The sequence below is a fragment of the Silene latifolia genome, chromosome Y (genome assembly GCF_048544455.1).
Source record: "Silene latifolia isolate original U9 population chromosome Y, ASM4854445v1, whole genome shotgun sequence".
Classification (NCBI taxonomy): domain Eukaryota; kingdom Viridiplantae; phylum Streptophyta; class Magnoliopsida; order Caryophyllales; family Caryophyllaceae; genus Silene; species Silene latifolia.
The window spans coordinates 163,945,298-163,970,656 of record NC_133538.1 but is presented as its reverse complement, the minus strand read 5'-3'; the positions used below and the strand labels follow the sequence as shown (position 1 = coordinate 163,970,656).

Genomic DNA, 25,359 nt, shown 5'->3' with positions numbered 1-25,359 from the left:
CTCCTATGTTGTAAAGCTACTCCTACCTCTTTTGAGGTTTTACGGGATCTTTTCAAGGAATTCGAGTTTGTTTGGGACAGGATGATAAATCTGAATAAATCCTTCCTAAAATTCAGCCCTTAACGCCTTCCGATTTTCGATCGCATTTGTCTTCAATTCTGAAGATGACGACTACTAGCTCTTTTGGCAACTACTTAGGTGTGCCGGTTGATATCCCACGTAAACGATCTCAGGCTTTCCACCCTCTCCTTGACAAGCTGACAACGCGCATTGCCTCGTGGTCATCACTTCATCTTAGCCAACCTTGTAAGTTGATCGTCATCTCTGCAATTCTGCTTGCCTCACTTAATCATGTAATGGCTCATTTCCTATTCCCCTTGGGATATGTCGTAAGATTGATTCTCATTCGATTGCCGCTTTTTGGTGGCGCAGTTGGACTGGAAACGTCATTCCATCACACCGGGTTTCAAGAGAAGTTTTGCAAGCACCTAGGGATTGTGGAGGTCTTGGCATTAAAAACACCTTTATTTTAAGTCAGGCCTCGCTTTTTAAAAATTTTTGGCGAATTAAATCTCACCCTTCGGGTTTAACCGCCGGTATTTGGTTCCAAAATATGGCCGCGACTTGCCCATCCCAGCCGCAAAATCTCGCATCTCACAACCATCTTTTTTATGGACCGGCATTTGTCGTGCGGTAGTCGCTTCTACACCTACCCTATCTTTGGAAAATTGGAAATAGTAAACTGATTAATCTTTGGTCGAGCCGTTGGATACACGGTGAGCTTCCCTCTATCCACCCCTCTGCGACTCCTCCTCCTCCGTCTTTATCTGCCCTTTTGCTCCCTTCAGGCGACTGGAATCCAGCTGCAGTTTTCCGTTATTTTGACGCTCGGTGTGCTAAGGAAATCATCACTATGGAGCCTCCTCTGCCTGAAATTGATGACTTCCTTTACTGGAAATTTACGGAGGATGGCACTTATTCTACTAAATCAGGTTACTATTTCCTATGGTCTAAGGTTTCTGCTCACTGTACTCTATCTTTTGCTAATAAGTTCCCGTGGAAACTCATATGGAAGTTGCGCGCCTCAACTAAGTTCCCACTTCTACTATGGAGATTGGCGCACAACATTCTTCCAACGAATGTAAATTTGGTGTCGAGGGGTGCAAACCTGAGTCCTCTTTGCCACCTATGTCACTCTTCACCAGAGACTACGGAGCATTTATTCCGTTCATGTACGGTAACACAACATATATGGAAATCCTCTGCGCTTGGAATTAACACTTCAGCAAATCCTACCATCCCCTTTACCGTTGGGCTCGATTTTCTCTCCTATCTTCAACGTCAATCCTCTACTTCGGATAACCGTCTACTTTATTTCTGTTGTGTTCTTCAGGCCATCTGGACAGTTCGGAATTCGGTGGTTTTTCAGGATGGCCCGATGGATCCAAGGCGTATATGTCATCTTACGGATCACCTCGCTGCTTCCCATACCCAACTTCCTGGTATTTGGTCTTCTCTGTTCGTATCCTCTCCAGTGACCAAACTCTCTTGTGCTGTCCAATCACCACAACCACTTCACCAGGCAGCGGTCTCTTTCTATGTTTTGATTAGCAGATCAACACCAAAGAACAGTTTCACCTGCTCCATTTCTGAATCCTTTTCTGGGACTACTACTCATACTTCTACTACTCTCACTACGATCCGAGTCCGTTCCTATTTTGCAGCATCTACTAGAGCTCTTCTATTAGCTATGCGTCGTGCCCACTCTTCGGGCTACAGTTCTGTCACCTTCAAGGTTTCTTGTCGAAAACTATCTTCCGTTCTAGCAGCTAATTTGTCAGTACCAATATGTGTGCGGAATTCTTTACATGAAATCCGCAACTTACTTGTTCTTTATCCTTCCTGGTCTGTAAGTCTAGCTACAGGCTAGAAACTTTTATGTACTTGTTTTTTTTAATATAATCGGTTTATTGTTGTCAAAAAAAAAAAAAAACTCAAAAATTAAAACTAAAAAAAAATAAAAAATGTGACCTTGCGCTTTCCAACCACCGCTTACTGTGTTGAGCTCTCAATTGCTCATATCGTTCGCACCTCTGGTGGTTGATCATCATCGTCATCGATTAAATAGGTAAATTTTTTCAATCTGTAATTTATTATTTTCGCTATTTCATCGTCATCGTTAATCAATCATCATTAATATTAGACAGTTATGTATCTTATCATAATATTTGATGTATTATCTTATGTATCTTTTAGTTACCTAGTTTGTAGCTAGTAGATCTTAACATATCTTTGACAAGGGTTTTAGGGCTTGCCTTGTATGCTTAGTATAAGAACATTGTAATCGTTTGTTTTTCATATACAGAATACATATAACATATTCCCATCTTCATCCTCTTTATAGCTTTTCATGGTATCGAGAGCAATCCTGGTACCTTCACAATAACACGACAGCCACATAACGATGACAGGAGGACCAAAATCTGGAGACGGAAAAGGCGCAACAGGCGAGAATAGTGGCGGAGGAAAGGACACGATTCCTATGTCGTCTCCTCTGTATCTTCACCCATCCGATAGCCCAAGTTTGTCACTCACCCAAATCAAATTCGATGGTGAGAATTATGACATATGGGCAGATGCGGTAAAGAATGGACTCGATGCTAAAAACAAATTAGAATTCATCGAGGGTAAAATCAAACAACCTGTCATCAAAGAAAATGGAGAAGGGAGTCTCGAGGCTGTCGCATGGAGGCAATGTAATGCCATGATCAAGGCATGGCTTAGGAATGTAATAGATCAAAAATTACATCCTAGTATCACTTTTTCAGGCACCGTGTCCGAAATTTGGGAAGAATTGAGGGAGCGATTCTCGGCTGGAAATGCACCTAGAGTTCACCAATTGAAGAATGAACTAAACGAGTGCAAACAGGGGAATCGTTCCGTAGTAGAATACTACACCCAATTGAAGACCATTTGGGACGAATTGGCAAATTATAGCCGTGTACCCAAGTGCACTTGTGGAGCAGGAGCGATGCTACTCAAGGAGCGAGAAGAAGAGAAAGTCCATCAATTTTTGATGGGACTAAACACGAATCTGTATGGAATCATTCGCACTAATCTTCTAATGGAAGATGAAATCACGACCCTCAATCGTGCCTACTCTTTGATACTCAGAGAGGAAAGGCACAAAGCCGTGACTCGCATCAAAGAAGAAAAGACGGAAGTTGCTATGGCTATAAAGAACAATTCCACTTCATGGGGCAGAGGACGGGGCAATATCAGTCCAGAAGAGGAAGAAGTAGAACCTGTTCGATGCACGTATTGCAAGAAATGGTACCATGAAGAGGAGAATTGTTATGAGAAGCATGGCTATCCAGGAAGAGGCAGAGGAAGAGGACGGCGAGGAGGTCGTGGAAGAGGGCGTTCAGGAGGCCGTGGACAGGGAACTCAATTCCAAGAAAACGCAGTTGCCAGTACATCGAATGCAAATGCAACTGCTTCGACAAAACAGGAGGGTGATAATCTGTCCACTGATGAAATTGTGCAGCTGAGAAGCCTTTTGAGCAGTTCAAATAACAGTGAAAAACTATCAGGTATGAAATTTAATAAATATGATTGGTTACTTGATAGTGGTGCTTCACATCACATGACGGGAAAACGTGAGTTGCTCGATAAAATATGGCGCGGTGCACCATCGACAGTAGGATTGCCAGACGGAAGTGAAGTTGTTGCACAGGAGCATGGAAGTGTGACACTGTCGAAAAATTTTGTGCTTCAAGATGTCCTATATGTTCCCTCTTTAACTTGCGATTTAATTTCCGTACAACAACTTATTAAAGAAAATAGCTGCGTAGTAACGTTTTATTCTGACTATTGTGATATACAGGACCAATCTTCGAAGAAGACGATTGGACAGGGTGAGCATGTGAATGGGGTTTATTATTTCAAGTCGAATTGTGAAACAGTTGCTGCAGCAAAGGAAGACGTGAAGGACGTTCATTTGTGGCATCAACGACTCGGACATCCGTCACATGGCGTTTTATCTAATTTTTCTTCATTAATTGGTAGTAAGTTATTTTGGAATTCCAAGCATGTTTGTGACTCTTGTTGTCGCGCAAAACAAACAGTCTGCTTTTTCATACCAATAATAAGAGAAGTGACGAACTTTTCAAATTAATTCATTGTGATATTTGGGGCCCTTATCGCACTCATAGTCTTACTGGAGCGCACTATTTTTTGACCATAGTAGATGATTGTAGTCGGGGTGTCTGGGTCTATCTCATGAAAGATCGAGGTGAAGTTGGTGAATTGATGATAAATTTTATTAAAATGACAAAAACTCAATTCAACAAAGAAGTAAAAATAGTACAAAGTGATAACGGTACGGAATTTCTTTCAGGACCGTTAAAAATATTTTACAAGGAACATGGGATAGTTTTTCGGACTAGCACCGTAGATACCCCGCAACAAAATGGTCGAGTGGAAAGGAAGCATAGACATTTACTCGAGAAAGCAAGAGCTTTGCGTTTTGAGGCCAATTTACCAATAGAATTTTGGGGTGATTGTGTTTTATCCGCTGCATATTTAATTAATCGAACACCGACTAAAATATTGGATGGAAAAACACCCTATGAGGTTCTATATGGTGGTGTGCCCTAGTCTTAATAATCTACGAGTAATTGGGAGTCTTTGCTATGCCCATAATAAAGACCGGACAAAGGATAAATTTGGGGAACGAGGAAGACGATGTGTCCTATTAGGTTACCCAAGCACACAAAAGGGATGGAGAGTGCATGATGTAGCTGATAAGAAAACATTTGTGTCTCGGGATGTACTCTTTTATGAACACATTTTCCCATACAAAGAAGGTCAGAACACGGTTTCCAACCTAGTCCCAAATGCACAAATAACACCCCCTGACGACGAAATCTTCGACCATACAAACATCGAAATCGAAAATGTTACAAGGTGGGGAGTAATGACGAGGAGTTTAACGAGGTTGTGTGGGGAGAAATCATGAGGAGCTCGAAATTGGTGAACCGAGTGAGCAAGCATGGGCAAAGAATAAATAATGGAGATGATGAACCACAAATGGGACGTGGAGCAAGAACAAAGCTTCCACCATATTGGCAATCAGATTACGTTTGCAAATCGACTCGAATTTTAAACCCCACGAAGCAAGCTCACCAAGTCAGTTCGAAATCTCCGAAGAAAGGTACGCGTTATCCCATAGCTAATTACGTTACTACTAGCTGTTTTTCTTCTTCCCACAGGAAATTTCTAGCTGCTATCGATGCTATTAAAGAGCCAACGAATTATATGGAGGCCGTCAAGAATTCGAATTGGAGAGAAGCCATGAGAAAGGAAATCGATGCATTGGAGAATAATGGGACATGGAAGATAGTTGATCTACCGGAAGGCAAACGACCCATAGGATGCAAATGGGTGTTCAAAGTTAAGTATAAGGCTGATGGTTCGGTGGAACGATACAAGGCACGCTTAGTTGCTCAAGGATTCACCCAAGTTGAAGGGATAGATTACCACGAGACATATGCTCCGGTGGCGAAAATGACGAGTGTACGTTGTTTGCTTTGCCGTAGCGAATAAAAAAGGATGGTTCATTGCTCAAATGGATGTAAACAATGCATTTCTCCATGGCGATTTACATGAAGATGTATACATGAAGTTGCCGCAGGGATTCCACACGAAAAATCCAGACAAGGTATGCAAATTGATGAAGTCTTTATACGGTTTGAAGCAAGCGTCACGAAATTGGTTCGCTAAACTGACCGAGTCTTTGATTAAATATGGGTTCGTGCAATCCCAAGTCGATCATTCATTTGTTTACCTATAATAAGAACGACACTTTCATAGGAATTTTGATATACGTCGACGATATGATTATGGTAAGCAACAACGAAGGAGCTTGTACCCGTTTTAAATCATTCCTAGACAAACGATTCGGAATTAAAGATTTGGGTCGTCTCAAGTACTTCCTGGGTATAGAGGTTGCAAGCGGACCGAGAGGATTGTTCCTTAGTCAACGTAAATATGCTCTGGAAATTATCAAGGAGACGGGAATGCTAGGAGCCAAACCGGTCAATACACCAATTTTGCAAAATCACAAGTTGGCATTCGCGAAGGTTATGTGCTTAGAGATGCAATGAAGCATGACGATTAGTGGGTCGGTGGGTATATTTGACTATTACTCGACCCGACTTGGTATACGCGGTACATATTTTGTCTCAATTTGTGCACGAACCGCGTAAGGAACATTGGGAGGTCGCCCTACGTTTGGTAAGGTATTTGAAAAAGGACCCAAATAAAGGGATAGTCATGGACAAGTCATCGAGCCTCCAATTGTCGGGTTATTCGGATTCAGATTATGCGAGTTGTCCAATGACCAGGAGATCATTAAGTGGTTACTTCGTATCGTTGGGAAATAGTCCCGTCTCTTGGAAGGCGAAAAAGCAGGGAACGGTGGCTAAGTCGACGGCTGAAGCGGAGTATCGAGCAATGGCTGGTGTGACAAGTGAATTAATTTGGATAAAGTCTTTTTTAGCATCACTTGGTGTTATGCATACACAGCCAATGCAACTTTACTGTGATAATCAAGCGGCTCTTCATATAGCGAAAAATCCGGTCTTCCATGATAGGACTAAGCATATAGAAATTGATTGTCATTTCATACGACATCATTTAATCAATAAAACAATCAGTACGGCATATGTGAGGAGCAAGGAACAAATTGCGGACCTTTTCACGAAAGCCCTTGGAGGAGAACAGTTTGACAAGCTACAACGCAAGTTGGGCATCACTTTGTCGAGTGCTCCAACTTGAGGGGGAGTATTAGACAGTTATGTATCTTATCATCATATTTGATGTATTATCTTATGTATCATTTAGTTACCTAGTTTGTAGCTAGTAGATCTTAACATATCTTTGACTAGGGTTTTAGGGCTTGCCTTGTATGCTTAGTATAAGAACATTGTAATCGTTTGTTTTTCATATACAGAATACATATAACATATTCCCATCTTCATCCTCTTTATAGCTTTTCAATTAACCAAACCTAATGTTTGGTTACTACTCCTGGTTTGGTGAAATTGTAAGTAAAATCGCCCCACCTTTCTGTTTTTTGTATTTCTAGGGTTTATATTTTTTATACGGAGTATCAATTTAAAGTTGTATATGTGCCCTTAATTGACCAATGAGTTTTATCGTTTTATAATTTGAAGTTGCCGATGTCGATTATCGAGTGTTAAACACAGGGTAATGGCAAATAGTTCAGCAGCCAAAGCAAGGATGTCGACTATATTTTCAGGGCTCCCCCATTGAATTCCCTGATCTCTCCTTTAAACGAGGTAGTGTTCTTGTATTCATCTTTTATAGATAGTATATTCCTTAGTTATCTTTAGATTATGTAGTTATTAGTTATGATTGAAAGTGATTTTTAAAAGTATGGTTAAAATGAATGAGTACTTGATTGAATATAATTACCGAAATGGGTATATGAAGACTGCGAATTTATAGATAGTATAATCCTTAGTCATTTTAAGATACATTTTTTTTTTCATATCTTGGTGTATACAGTTAAGCGAAATTCATCTGGGAGTTGATAGGAAAGGTCAAATTAATCGCTTGAGCCAAAAGTTTTAGGTGAGAATTCTTGAAAGCCATGATATATGATTTTGTTGTTCATAATTGTTCAATTGTGCTTTCTTTTATTTTCTGGTGAGATTTCTTAAAAACCATGATTCACGTCATCTTTGCTCCCTATAATTGTTCAATTGTGTTGTTGCTAATTTATGTCTCTCAGACTTCATGTGAAGAATTACAGTATGCTAGTTGAGCAAAATAGCTAATTAATTTAACCAAGTGGTCATAAGAATGAGTGTTTCAGAGCATGAAAAAGAATTTCCCTCATAAAGTCTGACATATGTGAGAACCATATATTCGAATACATTTACCTATGATGAAAGAAAATCGATATCGTAAAACATGTTCCTATGATTTCTCGTAAAAACTATGGATTAGATATGTAGTTCTTAGTCAATGAAGTCCTACTGACTTCTGAGAAAGGAAACTCATTAACTAAAATACATATTCTTTTGAGATATAGTAATATGAGTAACAAATAGATAAGATAGACTCGGCAACTGATCTTTCATGCTTTTGAGATTACCTTATGGAAAAAACATATAACACAAAACTCGACCTAATAATGTTGGTACATGTAAAAGTATCAACTTGTCTTTTGAAAGCATGAAGAATCCCATATCACTTGTTAGAGGAAGCTTTCAGGTGAATAAAAAAATGCGTTTCAAACCTGTTAAATTAATTAATCTAAGTGCTATCTATCAAGGCTTCAAAGATCATAAAGGGTGTATGGGCTACTTTAGCTTAATACATAAGCTTCCTAAAGACAGCATCTCCTTTACAGGTAAAATTAAGAACAAAATTGAAAGTGAACTCGACCAATTTAACAGAATATGTGTTATAAAATCACAGAAGTACAATCAAGTGCATGACTAAACGAGAAATGGAGATATGGGTAGTTGGTAATATTGAATGTGGAGCTACAAACAGTCAATGAGTGAGGACTGCTGCCATTGAAAAAGAACATTTTTTTGCATTCAGTATTGACTTGTTTGGGTATAGGTCAAGCCTCCAGATGATTTAGACAAAAACCCAAGCAAGATTATGTGGGATATCTCCTAGGAGGAGTTGCTTGCGTTAGAGTTGGCAATAGCTGGAAGACCTCAACCTTCACATTTGATTCTTCATCTTAAAAGTTTCAAAAGACCCGAGCCTTTTGTTCAGGTTATTAAGTGCAAGCCAGAGGAAGATTCTGAAGCAAGATAACCGCTTGCGGTCATAATCTGTTTAGCAGTGTGGAGGACGTGGAATGATTCTTTATTGTGTGGGTTCATAGCAAAAAATTGCTTATATTTTAAATATTTTAAAAAATCGTAGTCGTGTAATGCTACGAATAACATCTGATAGGCAGTTTCAAAGTCATTAATGTGATATGCATGATGTGTCCAATTTATTTTCAGCCCATCAGAAAGAGATGGCGGCCAATTTCGTCAATGAGCTGGTGCAACCAGTAAAAAGGCCCCGGGCACTTAGCGAATCAAGGAATAAATCCTTCAGGAGAAATTCTGGGGGCACTCATGCATGCAAAAGAAGGATCAACTCTTATGAGAAGGAGATCAGAAACTATAGCTCCAGATATGCGTCCAGTTTATTGATGTGCCTAGTAATGCTTATCTTTGACAGTATTCGCAAGTTGTCATCCTATGTGGTTTAAAGAGTAATGGCTCGACGTAGCTTGACACTTCCTCATTTCCCATCCCCTCAACGTGCCTTCTTCTTGCTACCCTGCAACCTTCAGAAAGTTATTTATTTAGTTCAGTGGTTGAAAGACTATAATATTTGTTTTTCGAAAATCTCGATGAGCTTGTGTTAGGCGAGAAGCCAAAACCCTTTGTCGAATTCGCAGGGAGAATGTGATAATATGGCCTAGTAATGCTTATCTTTAACAGTAATTGCAACTTATGTGGACTATCGTCCTGTACGTAGTTTTCAGGGTAATTGGCGGAGTTAGATGAGTGCGATGAGAAACGTATATGCAATCTTTTCGAATTCCCTTCTCCACATAAATGAAAGGCAATATAATTGTTTGGTGAAAAACAAAAGTATTATTAGAGGTTCACTTGTGATGTTACTTTTGCAGTTAAAAGGGGAACTTTAAAGGGATACAATTTTATCCGGGGATAAAGCATTACGTGATACAGGCAGGCGTGGTTAAGGCAGGAGAGGTCAGCTACTGAAGAATGGACCCTTAGGGGGAAGCACTAGGACCAACTTGATAGAAGGTTAATTAATTTTTTGTTGCATGCCGTTCAGGTAAATGCTTATGCTTTCTTCAATTTTGAAAAGCTACAATGCCAAACTTGTAGCTTTATGCATGTGTAGACCGGTACTTCCTTGGATTTCTTCGAACATAGTGGGCATAAGCTATGCTACGCAGATGAACAAAGATTCACTAAGAGTTTGAGACTGATAAATTTACAATTTGCTCACTTGCTAATTCATAAATTTCGTTCCTACTACTGATATGGAAACCTGTATGAATCAAATCCCGCTGTTTTCACCTTTATAAGCGTAACTAGTACACAATCCATTCAAGCAAGTTCATGTGTTATTTGTATCTGCCAAGTATTCTCTAATCTTTACATATCCAATTGACCATAAGAGTTTTGTAAATGGATTTACGATGTTATGTTCAAGCATCTGGATGTTATTTGCCAAAGTATCCTCTAATCTTCCCTGGTATTTTTTCTTTTGGCTATGCAGGTAGAAATCAAATCCATGACATACTCGGGACGGTTCATTTGGATGAAAGGAGCAATTTCTGCACGCTTTCGGGAACGTTAATTAGCTAGAATTTGATTTTTTTTGACATCTTTTATTTTTAATTTCCTTGTAAACATTTGTAGCAATATTTTTTTTCGATTTCTCGAGTAGATGAAATAATGACAATACTTTTTAGGACTTGGAAATGTATTTAATTTGAAAATGCAATTTATGCTATGAAGTAATGTTTTGGATTTATGAACTCATCAAATTATTCTTTTCTATCCCTTTTATGATGTCATTTGGTAATTTATATAATTTAATACGTTTTTAATGCTAGCAAAATCGTGAAATACAAATGGCCGCAAAAAAATTTGGTGATGGAAAAAGCGTCGAGAAGAGAAGTATCTTGATGCTTAAAAGCGTCAGCATTTAAAAGTTTCTTGACACCCCAAAACGTCAACAATTCTTGGCATGAAAAAGCGACGAGATCATTAACACTAAAAAGCGTCACAAATTCCCGACGGCCTAAAAAACCACGCTTTAGAAAGCGTCGAGAAATAAAATGACAAGGCTTTTAAGCGTCGAGAATAGGCTCAAAAAGCGTCAAAAAAGTAAGGGATTTGTTGTAGTGGTAGAAGAATTTGAAATGCTGGAAATCAGTCACCTCCACTTTGTTTCTTTGGACTTCTTACAGACTTTAGAGGTGGTCTTCGCTGCGCTGCCCATTCAGTGTGTTGCTATTACAAGTGTAGAACACACATCATCAGCTTTCACGGCGTGGATGTCCATTCAACATCACAATAGTCTCCAAAGTCGTGCGTATATGGTTGGTGATATAGCTACAAACTGTAATGCGGCAAAGCAAAGCCTGGCTGAGAAGGTCATACAATATTTAATACCCATCTACAACATTGAAGTTATTGATGCAAACTATGACCCTAAGAATACCCAGTTAGATGCAATCTTGTGTGACTGCATTCAGAAAAAGTGCCTGAGCTTGGAACAAAACATGCAAGCTCAAGCCATACATTCTAACCGCGACTGAATTTAGATTAGCTCGGCCTACCTAATGTGTAATCCTTGCAAAGAAATTTGGATTAGCTCGGGCTAGCTATTGTGTAATCGCTGCTATCGTTTGTGTTAGAGCGTGCCCTTTACGTAAGTTGGAATTTCTGGAATTCACTCCGTTTAGAGTTTAAACCTCTGTACACTTTGCTAATGACTACTGATGAATGTTGTTTTAGTTGTTTGTCCTTTCGTAACTTTTAACATTTTTTACACTGCTTAAGTTCGCAAACCATAAATAAACTAAACCGGTTACAATATCTTGGGGTATCGCGCGCACCGCGCGCGATGCAACAACTAGTTAGCTAAAAGGTTAGCTTATCAATTTACAGATAATTGAGTCTTGGGATCATTTATATAATTCTTGAGGAAGGTCAATTGTATAAATGTTTTGAGTCTTCGCGTTATGACAGTAGTTCATTAGACTTAAAAATATAAACGATGCACATGCTTATTATTTTTATTCTTCTTCTCGCAGTGTAGAACACGTTTATTTTGATAATACTGTTACAACAAAATGTCTGGAAATAACGAAATCCAAATGCCTAGGGCCACACTTGGACGCGAGTCCTGACTGAAAATATTCATGGACCAGCTTAATCAGTTCACACGTCTGAAAAACGACGGGTCCAACTTTGCGGACTGGGAGGCGGCACTACCGAATGCTGCCATTGCTGACGGTAAGCTCAAGTACTTAACTGAGCCAATACCGATAAACCCAGGCCCCAATGCACGAGTCAACGAGTCACTCGCTTATAGTGACTTCGTTATGGAAGCGGGTGCGATAAAGAACGTACTCATATTTGCAATGGAAACCAATTTGCAGAGACGCTTCATTGCCCAAGGTGCGAACAAGATTTTCACCACGCTCACTAACGAGTTCTCAAAAGCACCGAGAATCGTTACATATGAGCATACCTGTCACTTCTTTGATGCGAAACTCCAGAAGGGCCAACCGGTTAGCCCACACATTCTTCACATGATTGAGAATGTCGAGAAGCTGGAGGCTCTTGATTCCAAAATCAGTGAGAGCATTGTCATTGACCGAATGCTTCATTCTCTTCACGATGGTTTTGCCCTTTTCAGGGCGAACTACTACATGAATGACTTGAAAAAGAGTCCTCATGAGCTACACTCCCTTCTCGTACAGACCGAGAAAGATATGAAATTGAGTGGGAGCATGAAGCAGGATGTTCTCATAATTTCCAACAAGGGTAAAGGTAAGGGCAAGGCTCATGGCGACCTAGCTGTAGGTAAGCCAAAGTTTAAAAAGCCAGGAAATGGTAAGAGTGCACCTGGTGAGACTAGTGGCTCACAGGGCAAGGCAAAGAGCAAGGGCGGTGACATTGAGTGCCACCATTGTCACAAGACTGGACATTGGAGGAGGAACTGTCCCGTGTACCGTGAGGACATAAAAGAAGGCCGCGTCGTTCCTGTTGGTATGTCATCTTATATTCATATGATTGAGATTAACCATGCAAGTTTCGGAACTTGGGTACTTGATAATGGATGTGGTTCTCATCTGTGTAATCATTTGCAGGGCCTAAAGAACATCATACCTCTCGAAAAAGGTGATGTGGACCTGCGAGTCGGGAATGGAGCACGAGTTGCTGCTGTCTCAAAGGGAACATATGTAATCCAACTCCCTAGTGGTTTTGAGTTATTTTTAAATAACTATTACTATGTACCCAATTTGTCTAAGAACATTATTTCTGTTTCCGTACTTGCTAAAGACGGTTTTGCATTTTCAATAAAGGATAATAGCTGTATTTTCTCTTTCAATGAAATGATTTATGGCAAAGCAGTTTCCATGAATGGAATTTACATCTTAGATCAAACCACGGAAGTATTACACGTGAATAATAAGAAATTAAAGGTTGATGAGAAAGATCAAACCTATCTATGGCATTGTCGAATGGGACACATAAATGAGAAACGTGTAAAGAAACTCGTCGATAATGAGACTTTTCCCGCATTCGAATTTTCTACATATGGCACGTGTGAATCATGTCTCATTGGCAAAATGACTCGAATTTCCTTCAAAGGTGTTGGAATGCACGCTAGTGACCTATTAGGACTCATACATACTGATGTTTGTGGACCTATGTCAATTACCGCTAGAGATGGCTATAGATATTTTCTCACTTTCACGGACGATTTGAGTAGATACGGATATGTCTACTTAATGAAGCATAAAAGTGAGTCCTTTGAGAAATTCAAGGAATACCAGAACAGGGTTGAGAACCAACTGGGTAGAAAGGTTAAAGCACTCCGTTCAGATCGGGGTGGCGAATATCTTTCAAATAAGTTTGATCAACACCTTAAAGACTGTGGAATCGTTCTACAGTTAACTCCACCAGGAACACCTCAATTAAATGGTGTGTCCGAACGGAGAAATCGAACCTTTCTTGATATGGTTCGATCCATGATGAATCACACGGTAGTGCCTGGTTCATTATGAGGTTTTTCTCTTTTGTCAGCTGCTCTTATTCTTAACCGAAGTCCGACTAAAGCTGTCGACAAGACTCCATATGAAATGTGGAAGGGAACGGTCCCTAACTTGTCCTTTACTCGGGTTTGGGGCTGCGAGGCTTATGTCAAGTGGAGACACGAGGATAAGCTCGGCCCGCGATCGGTCAAGCCATACTTTATAGGTTATCCAAAAGGAACATTTGGTCATTACTTCTATTCGCCTACCGAACATCGAGTTTTTGTTGCGGCTAGTGCGACGTTCTTAGAGAAAGAATTTCTCGAGAACAAGACGAGTAATAGAACCTTCGAGCTGTCGGAGATTCCAGAACCAACAACCGAGGAACAGATGGAGGAAGTTGTTCCTCCAACTAATGACACGTTTAATATTCCTGAGGAACCTAGGAGGTCGGGTAGAGTCTCTCATCCTCCGGACAGATACATTGGTATGGTCGAGGAGAATGACATTTTACTCCTAGAGAGTAATGAACCCGCTACCTATAAAGGTGTTATGGCCTGTTCCGACTCAAAGCTTTGGCTCGAAGCCATGCAATCCGAGATGGACTCCATGTATGAGAATGACGTATGAGATCTAGTTGATTTACCTAATAATGTAAAACCTCTACAGTGCAAATGGCTTTACAAAATAAAGCGTTCTGTAGACGCGCAACCAGATAGCTATAAGGCACGACTTGTGGCAAAAGGTTTCACTCAAGTGCACGGATTGCATTATGATGAAATTTTTGCACCTGTAGTCATGTTACATTCCATTCGGATAATCGTAACGATTGCCGCATTTCATGATTATGAAATTAGGCAAATGGATGTGAAAACCGCCTTCTTAAACGGTCATTTGGAGGAAGAGTTGTACATGGTGCAACCCGAAGGTTTCATAGATCCTGAACATCCTAAGAAAGCATGCAAGCTTAAGCGTTCCATTTATGGACTTAAGCAAGCTTCTCGGAGTTGGAATCATCGTTTCGACCAGGTGATAAAAGAGTATGGTTTCACTCGATCGGTCGAGGAACCATGCTTATATATCAAGTCGAGTGGGAGCAAGATTGTATTCTTGATATTGTATGTCGATGACATACTCCTGATTGGGAATGACATTCCTCTCCTATCTTCGGTTAAAGAATGGTTGAATAACCATTTTCAGATTAAAGATCTGGGTGAGGCACAACGCATATTTGGAATCCGTATCTACCGAGATAGATCACGACGGATGTTATCACTTAGTCAAGAGTCTTATTTGGATAAGATTCTTGATAAGTTCAGCATGACCAACTCCAAGAAGGGGAACCTTCCAATGACGTCTGGGATGCAGTTGAGCAAGTCTCAATCACCCACGATGCCTGAAGGGTTGAGCGCATGAGTCGTGTTCCTTATGCATCAGCTATAAGATCAATCATGTATGCCATGATATGCACACGTCCAGACGTGGCATATGCATTGAGTATGACGAGTCGGTACCAAAAGAATCCATGTACCTACGGAGGACTAAGGATTGGGTATTGACTTATGGAGGAGATACTAAGTTATGCGCAACCGGTTACGCAGATGCTAGCTTCCAAACGGATCGAGATGATTAAAAATCTCAGTCTAGATTCGTTCTTACTCTTAATGGTGCTGCGGTCAGCTGGAATAGTTCCAAACAGGAAGTTGTAGCAGATTCTACTACTGAGCCATTGGAGTATGATAAGCATGGAGGGCACGTTATTTCCATGAGAATTAAACGTGTTCCTGAGTTGTAATAGTTGATTATGAATTTGATACATTATCTTTTTCATATACTATTTATAACTTCATCGTATTAATATAATATTTTGTTTTTCATGTGGATTGTACTGACAACTTTGAACGCCACAAAGTGAACTGAATTACATTATATTTTGCTTTGGTCCGTAATCGCCTACAAGAGCTGATAAATCCGGCTATTATATTGTGCAGTCGATTGATGGTGGGTTCAACGAGCCATAAGTCAAACTGTTGACTGATCGATCACAAATGCGAGATTATAACGATACCTCGTAGGACAATTTTTTGTGACAACGTAATGGAGTCCTAAATGTTTAAAAACATTCGGTGCCAGGTCGTGGATATGACATCCATTGTGTTCCTAGAGTCGATTCTTTTGACTATCGACTGTCTCTTGAGATTAAGGCAGTTTTTGGGTGACTTTGGTTTCTTTCTCACGGTCTGCCGTAACTGGAGGCTAAGTAGATTTTTTATGGGTCATTTCATACTATGCTTACATCGGCAGGATTCGAATTGAGGAAAATATCCAACCCTTATCAGGTATAGTTATTTCTCATGGCCACTCGAGGAGTTGTAACTGAAATGCATGGCCATGCTCGAATGATGATTCGTTTATCAGTTAAGTTACTCTCTAGTCGGGGAAACCACTCTTGATGATGATCGCTTGTAAAATACGACCTTTGCGAATACGGATTTTGCAAATTGTTTTACATTGAGTTGGAGAAATTTTAGGATATGAGAATCGGTTATCGCACATACACTTATGAGGACAAGTGGGAGTTTGTTGGAGCTTGTGTCCTCCACAAATTAGTGTGATAACATTTGTAAATCTCTTACAGGTTCACAAGGGTATACTTCGTATTTTAATCAGTTGATTAACGATTACCTAATAACGGTTGGCTTACTAGAATGTTTGACGTTATTATTATACAGATGGCGGTGATCAACTGGTCCCTAAAGGTCACACCTATAGGATGTGTTTGAGAGATGTGGTTATGGAAATGTAATCACATTGATGCCTTATATGACTAAACAGTTAGTCAATGTGTTGATAAGACAATTATTTAATGAAGATTAAATAATATTAGTTGAGATGAATTAACTGTCAATTCGTAAATTGAATATAATAAGTTATATTTAATTAAATGTATGTAATGTTAGCTTGGACGAATTAATATGTTAATTCGTAATTAAATGTAATCGGTTATATTTAATATCAACAACATGAATGTGTCATTGTGGTAATAGTGAGGGTACTCAGACCAAGAGGTCATGGGTTCGATCCTCACTAGATGACAATTTATATTTAACACATTTATACATTTTAGCCAAAACCAAAAATAAGGAGATATTACTCCTTATTAATTTCGGTCAGATGGGCCGAATTTAGAAGAAAAAATATCTCCCTCTTTAACCCTAATTTCGCTGACAATAAGAGGAGAGTAGGATTTTTTTCTTAACCTAATTCTTTTCTCATTCTTGCCTCTATCTCATCAGAAGAAAAACACAAAAACCTAAAAATTAATTAGTTAATTTTTGTATTGATTCTAGCATAATCAAAGGGCATTTCTCATATCGTCTTGGGTGCAACTGATAGGCGAATATCAACTTTGATATTGTTCTTAGGCCATTTTTGCTAGGACCGAAGGTTATTTCTTAATCCTTTACAATTTTGTTTATGCAATTTATCTTATGACTAGTTTCATCATTATGAATTTCGTTATAATCCTTAAAATTAAGGGGATGCATACAGATAAATCCCACGGAAAGGCTCATCTACGAAATCTCCATCTTACAACAATCACATAATTCCAATTACCATATGCCAAAACCCTTTTCCCCCAAGTCACAACTTAGGGCAAAACCCTAAAAGATAAATCAATGGAACTTATGAAATCAGAAGCTTACCGACACAATCGACGCCTGTGATGCTCGGACTCTTCACTTACCCCAAAGGATTCGGTGGACATAACCCGGACACGAATCCGGACATGGATCCCTTGTCGGATCCTTCTATGAGAAATTGGATCCTTTGGTGTGAGTGTGTTTTGTTCTTACCTTCTGTTTTGTACAACCACCCTATATCAGGAGTGATCTTCACATGAATTTAATGCTCCAACAAAGTCTTCATTCATATTAAACATGAAGAAACAATTTTTCGTTTCTTTTCTTTGATTTTTTTAACTAATAATCAATTTTTTCAGAAAAAATAGAAATTAGCCGAGTCCAGATTTAAATTTGGATCCTCGTATCCGAGTCCTTGTTTTTGAGATTTCAAGGATCCGACACTCGGATCCGTACCCGTGTCGGATCCTCATATCCAAGTTTGAGCATCATAGATCGACGCAAGGAAAGATGAACTAGACACATGAACGATCCACGCACTTGAGAGAGATTTGGAGAGGATTAGAGTTACATTGTATTGCCTAGGTTTTTTTAAAATGATTAAGAACTCTAAATCGCGTCTTATATAACTCTAATCCTTTCTAAATAAAACCGCAGAAATAATCTCCGTCAAACCGGATACTCGGTCGAGTATAGAGTATACTCGGCCGAGTATCCCCTACTCGGTCGAGTATTACCATACTCGGTCGAGTATTCCTGGACAGTAGCCTAATCAGAAACACACGACGCATTACTCGGTCGAGTAAGCAATATTCGACGATTAACAGACTTAGAAAATCGTAGTATTACAGTCTTCCCTCCTTAAAAAGAACTTCGTCCACGAAGTTCCAACCCAACCTATAAAACATGAATACCTAACACTAACTCCACCAACCATGCTGACTTCCACAACATGGCTCACGATATCGTCTCAACTACAGCATAGCCTCTCGATACTAACTCCATAATACTATCAAATACCCGCAATATAAGTGTTGCCAACTTTGTCTTACTTCCATAACGCTCACTAGCAACTCAATAACAGGACAATCCACCAAACAAGATCAACACCAAAACGGAATATCAACACCAAAACGGAATGTTACATTCTACCACCCTTAAAACGAACTTCGGCCTCGAAGTTTACTCATACACATAAACATCATCACCCAATCCATCAACACTATCGAAGTTTACCCACCCTCATAAACATCATACTACAACAAGCATTGCTATTACCTGTAATAAAATCAACCACAACACAAATCCATCCTTTATTCTACACCAACACTCAAACTTCCAATTAAACTACAATATGTACAACAATCAAACTCTCTTTATCGCATCCTACTCCTCTTAAAATAAATGTTACTTCCTCCTAACTCACTAATACTATATCCTTAGCTATATCTTCTCATTATCTTCATCACCACCGCATGTCAACGATAACAACCTATAGCCTCAACACCTACCTACATCCATTCCTATATCCAAGGCTCTCTTACTCTAGTCGTTCTCATACCTCAATTCATTCGGAACACCACCTAACCTATACCACAAAATCCTTAGAATAACCATTACCGCAAAACGACATACTTCTTTATACATGCACTTATCTCCACAATCATAACTCACGATCCACAATTGTTACACACACTCACACTAGATCCTCAATTTCTCCTGTTTATTGCCGTAAAACTCATCCATAACTCAACATAATACTAGTTCCCAACACCCTATGCTCACTTTCCCAATAAGGATCACGAACCACTTGCCGCTTCCAGCTCGGCGCACACACATTCCACAAAACTCTTGCCATACTATGTCAGCCAATGCCTCATCCAAAACAAGATCGAAAGTACCCTAACAACTTCTCACCACTGTGTCCCATAAACAAAATATCACTATACCATGATTACAACGACCATATGCGCAACTCTCTTCCATATCATACCCTACCATCTCTCCCAAGCCGAAACTGGTAAGAAACATGAATAAACAAAACAACAATCTATATGCCCAGACCGACACTGACATGAAACAGCAGTAAACAAAACAACAATCTATATAACTGGTATACACTTTCAAAAACTCGTCTCATAAGTATCCCGCCTACTCTACCACAACCGATGACGGCATCGCAACACCGCCATCAATAGCCACACCGCAACGCGAAAATACTCATATCACAACACGAAGTACCGTGCCCGGATCACCACCCGAGGCACAACAACCACATCGATAGTCATCACAACCTATAAAATCTCATAACACTGACTCAGAACAACTTCCTTGACCAGAAGAGTTTCTTAAAACCACTCTACTAGATCACAACGCAACATATTACACGGAATAACAGATAATAATTTTATGAATCATCCATACTATTACTCATGAGGCCGGAACCTCACACTATCACTTACAGATATCATACATATACATACAAGTATAACATATGACGCGGAACACTCATATAACGACTCATAACTATCACACCATATCATTACTCGTGAGGTCAGAACCTCACACAAAGATTTACACACATCATGGACCCATAATCGAATCTAACTAACCAATTCTGATCACGTAAGTTATCACTTGATAATGGATATCCTTCACCCGAGCGTAACTCAGATGCCCTTCATAACATATTCTCCCATCGGGACAATTATCAGCACCCGGCGAAGGTAACCATATCGTCATAGGTACCCAACTACTAGCTAACACCTCCTATATCCCTATCTTATACCCCCTCACAACCATACATACCAATCAGGCTTCCACAAAATCAACCCCGTTGAACAACTAACTTCCCTATGTAACTTAATCCTCAACAACTAGTGACAACACTACGACACCACCATCCTTCATGTGACTACTCTCTTACTATCACTTCTCAATATAACAATCGTTTCCTCTCTCTGGTTGTCATCCCAATAACGAACATCAAATCCACCAACAAAATTTACCTCAACATTTTTTCCAATTCTATCCTTTATCGTATCGTCACCTAACTCTCCACCAAAATCTCATATCGTGCAAACACTCTACCAGCTTCTTATTCCCTTAATGCCTCGAAACTCACGGCCAACATGTCGTCCTGAACTCCTATATAACCATTAACTCACACCCTCTCATGATGCTATCGTACATTTCCATGATTCCTTACTTTCATGTTCCATAACTTTGGTCAACGTTCTCTAAGCTTACTTCCCAATTAATTCATCTCCTTCCTTCTTTACCCAACTCTTTAGTAATTCGGTTACCTTCTTGTTGCTCCACAACTCAAATTTCATTAATTCATATCAATATCTTCTCATTCTTTCTTATCACTAACCCCCCCCCCCATAATACTACTCACTCACACTTGTCATCATCAAGTCTACACAACTAACGGTTACTCCTCAATTAGTTGTATGTCCCTTTCGTATCCTTAGAAAACCAAAAATTCACCTTATACCGTTAATTGCCCAAAGAATTACACACTAGGCTCACCTCTTGATAATCTAAATTCTCAAACTCGACCACTATCTACACATCGCGGTCTAACTCGATCTCACTATACACCATTCGTTTCCATCCCTTTATAACGACCTTCCATCATATATATCCTTAACCAACACAATCCTAACCGTCTCCCTCCATAAATCCTTACACATCCCAATTTGCCACTATTCGCATCCCTCATCTCAATCTTTCATTCTCACGTTTCTTTACACTTACATCACCCTCGCCCATATACAGTTACTTTTATATCACTCAACACGCCACTATATCACTTACCACATCTCACAAGACATGCTCCCTGCCTCGATAAGCTCATCAATCTTTCCTTTCCCGTTCCACTATCCCTCACAACCACATATAACTCATGTCCTCCCTACCCAACACATATCTCTCATAAGTCGGCATTCTCTGTTAGGTTCATATACCTCTTATTAAACTCCTCTAATAGTGAACTAATTAACTTCTTAATTATTTGTGCTTTAGATCTAGTGCATGCATAACAAAATAAGAGATTTATAAGGAAAAACAATGTCCCTTACATTGTATATGGTTCGAAATATAGGGCACAAATAAGGTCACCTTCCTTATTTGTTCTTGAGCTTAATATGTTGGATGATCCTCCTAAGACTCCAAGTATAGAAGACACTCCAATAAGTTGCACCCAAGATTCAACCTAAAAATTCCTACTAATATTAACTAGATATGTAGTAGCAAATGCTTCCTTAATATTACTAATATTTCTAGTATTACTACTTCTAGTAATAGTTGGAGAGTAATAGTATTTGAGAGTTGTATGAGGATTATGCATATGAGGAAAAATGAGTACAAAAACTAGCAAAAGCTAGAGAGGAAAAATGAGCAACAAGTGCTCTCTTTTTAAGAGCAAAAACCGGTGCTCCCTTAGCATGAGGGAATCTTTTTCCTCTTGTTTTACGTGTTTGTATAGTATAGGTAGAGTGTTGTAAGTAGTAGGATGATTAAAACTTATGTGATATGTCACTATCACACTCTTCTCAACCAAATGAACAAGACAAAAATTGAGCATCTTTTGCTCTATATAGCCGGCTATTTGGAGCCTCTTAGGTCCATCTTTGCTTTTTGTTATTTGTCCCACAAATGCTTATAAGTCATATGTTCAACTATATTACATAATTAATTATTAATGTAATCATTTAATAATTAATAATATAATATACACTCCACTTTTGAGTAGTATACTACCATTATATCAATATATAATGGGTCCTACAATTGCTAGTTAGTTAAAATTATAACCTTTGTAACTTTAAATAACCAATTACCTCTACCTCAAAACTTATATAAAACCTCAACTAACTTAGTAACTTAACATTTAATTACTAAATTAAATCTTATTTAATCATATTACAATAAGACGTAAAATCCAACTCACGTAATTAAGGAATTAATTAATCTGTATCGTATACAATTAATTAAATATCTATTTCGGCCTCATCCTATAGGTGTGACCTAAAGGGATCAACTGACCACCACCGTCATACGACAGTAATGTCAAACTCTAGTTTGCCAATCATTACCGATTAATGTTGATCAGTTGACTATAAATTGAATCATCCCTTTCGTATTCTTAATATGAGATTTAAACATGTGATCGCACTATTGTTGAGGACACATATTCCAACAATCTCCCACTTGTCCGAGATATGTGTGCGTCACCAATTCTCTTGTCCTATTACAATCTCTCACTCAATGCAAGGTGTCTCGCCGGTCGTACTTGCACTCGATCATATCTTGAGTGGTTTCCTCGATCTGGAGTGTAACTGTCTGACCGGAATTATCTACCGTAGATACCTTCCGAGCGTGGCCACGTATTTCCTGTTCACTACTCCTCGAGTGGCCTTGAGATTTCAAACAACCCTGATAAGGGGTGGACAATTCCTATCGCACTATTCCCTTTATTTAGCCACAGTTCATCTTAACCCAAAATATACCCATTTGACCTCATTTACGACAGTCGTAGAGTATAAATCAAAGCTAATCAGAAATTTGTGCTAACTTGGGCGAATAGTCTCTAGTCAAAAGAATTGACTCATAAGAATACTATAGCAGCTCTTGCCACGACCAGGCTTTATGAATTACCAGAACTCTATAAGCGGTCACTGCTCGACAGAGTGTCCCATACAGTCTACCTATGTGATCGACTAGTCATCCCGTATGACTCTATGGCACTTGAACTTACCATCAATCGCATCACACTCTAGTCACTTCGAGACGTCACCTCATATAAGTAACTAGGGGCGAATACCATGTTAATCTAGTTCGCTTTAATGGGATTCAATTTATCTCTACAACCCATTTGGATATAACAAGGTAACGGGTGAGTTTAATAAAACTCAAACGATAAATGCGATTATCACCTATGAATAGTCAATACACTATTACTACTTCATATCTTATAATCTTTAGTGTACCTTTTACACCAGTCGAAATGCAATAAAAGCTTGGCAAGTAGATTTACCCTATTGTTGGAGTTTGTGTCCTCCACAAATTAGTGTGATAATATTTGCAAATCTCTTACAGGTTCACAAGGGTATACTTCGTATATTTAATCAGTTGATTAACATTTACCTAATAATGGTTGGCTTGCTAGAAAGTTTGACGTTATTATCATACAGATGGCGGTGATCAACAGGTCCCTAATGGTCACACCTATAGGATGTGTTTGAGAAATGTGGTTATAGAAATATAATCACATTGATGCCCAAAATGACTAAAAAGTTAGTCGATGTGTTGATGAGATAATTATTTAATGAAAATTAAATAATATTAGTTGAGACGAATTAACTGTCAATTCGTAAATTAAATATAATAAGTTATATTTTATTAAATATATATAATGTTAGCTTGGACGAATTAATCTGTTAATTCGTAATTAAATATAATCAGTTGTATTTAATATCAACAAGATGAATGTGTCATAGTGGTAATAGTGAGGGTACACATACCAAGAGGTCATGGGTTCGATACTCACTAGATGACAATTCAACACATATTATATATTTTTGGAAAGACCAAAAATAAGGAGCTGATAGTCCTTATTTCGGTCTGATGGTCGAAAATTAGGAAAGTATTATTCTTTCCTAACTAACTCGATAATTCAATCAGTATAAAAAGAAAGGGAGAGAATTATTTCTATCCTAATGCTTTTTCTTGACCTTGCCTCCTCTCTCTCATCACAAAACACAAAAACAACTAAATTTTACAGAAAATTTTAGATCGATTTCTAGCATAATCAAAAGGCATATCTCAGATCGTCTTGGGTGCAACTAATAGGCGAATATCAATTTTGATATTGTTCTTAGGCCAATTTTGCTAGGACCGAAGGTTAATTCTAAATCCTTATACTTTGTTTATGTATTTTGTTTATGACCTTTAATCATCATTGTTAAATTCGTTATAATCCTTCTAATTTAAGGGAAGTATACAGATTATTTCCCACAAGTGGTATCAGAGCACTAGGCCACGATTTTAATCTTGATGATTTTCATAAATTTGTATGTGAACAATGAGAATTTTCGAAGAAAAATTTAGGGTTTCGAATTTTTTTTGGTTCGGCAAATTTTTTTTTTTGTGCCGATTTGTTTTTTTTTTACTCTGCCGTTTTTTTTGTTCTTTTAGTTTGATGATATTTTTCCATTTTATTTTTCATATTATAGTTTTTAATCAGTTAATATTATCATATGAAGAATTGGTAGTTTTTGATTTAATGAAGATTAAGTTAAAATTAAATGGAATCGTCATGTTTATGATAAAAAGATTGTTTTTGCTATATTGTTTTTGGCATATAAATTAATCATGTTTATTATTTCATATCCTAAATCATGTTCCAATAGCAAAGGTAAAAAATTTAGTCATCAAATCTTGTTTTAGGGCATAATGCCGCAAAAGAAAGAAAAAAAAAAGGGGGAGGCCGTTTTTAGGGTTTGCCGTATTAAGAAAATATATATATTTTTGTTTTTGTTTTTTTTTTGGTAAACCGAGAAAGAAAAAAAAGGAGGAAAGTTTTTTTTGCCTTATTGCTGAAAGAGAAAAAAAAATATATGGAAAGTTTTTTCTCTTGTTTTTCCTAATTGCCGAATAAAAAAAAAAAAAAAACAAAAAGGGGGGCTGTTTTTCCTTCAGCCGTGTTTGAGCTGGATTTTAAAAAAAAAAAAAAAAAATTTCTTGTTTATTTTCCAGCCGTGTACAAATAAAAAAAAGGAGGTTTTGTTTTGTTTTATTTTGGCCAATTAGTTATTGTGAATCGGTTCACAATTTAAAGATACCGAGTTA

At 38.5% G+C, this 25,359-nt stretch overlaps 1 protein-coding gene and 1 long non-coding RNA gene across 2 annotated transcripts; both read left to right on the top strand.

The window, feature by feature from the left end:
* Positions 1-2,464: 2,464 nt before the first annotated feature.
* LOC141629324 (uncharacterized) lies at positions 2,465-5,607 on the top strand. The gene is made up of 3 exons (XM_074442344.1): positions 2,465-3,790; positions 3,887-4,005; positions 5,274-5,607. Exons 1-3 carry the CDS (start codon positions 2,465-2,467, stop codon positions 5,605-5,607), a joined length of 1,779 nt encoding a protein of 592 aa, XP_074298445.1.
* Positions 5,608-6,946: 1,339 nt separating this feature from the next.
* Positions 6,947-10,538, top strand: LOC141627237 (uncharacterized). Its single transcript, XR_012536806.1, has 5 exons — positions 6,947-7,108; positions 7,239-7,364; positions 7,594-7,659; positions 9,060-9,912; positions 10,363-10,538. It is a non-coding gene; the product is annotated as an uncharacterized LOC141627237 (long non-coding RNA).
* The last annotated feature ends 14,821 nt before the right edge of the window (positions 10,539-25,359 follow it).

Excerpts from the sequence above, each read along its gene's own strand:
- LOC141629324 (XM_074442344.1), top strand. The coding sequence starts at position 2,465 with ATGACAGGAGGACCAAAATCTGGAGACGGAAAAGGCGCAACAGGCGAG. Across the intron at positions 3,791-3,886 it reads TGCTTCAAGATGTCCTATAT|GACCAATCTTCGAAGAAGAC; the intron begins GTTCCCTCTTTA and ends TGTGATATACAG. Across the intron at positions 4,006-5,273 it reads GTGAAGGACGTTCATTTGTG|GAAATTTCTAGCTGCTATCG; the intron begins GCATCAACGACT and ends TTCTTCCCACAG.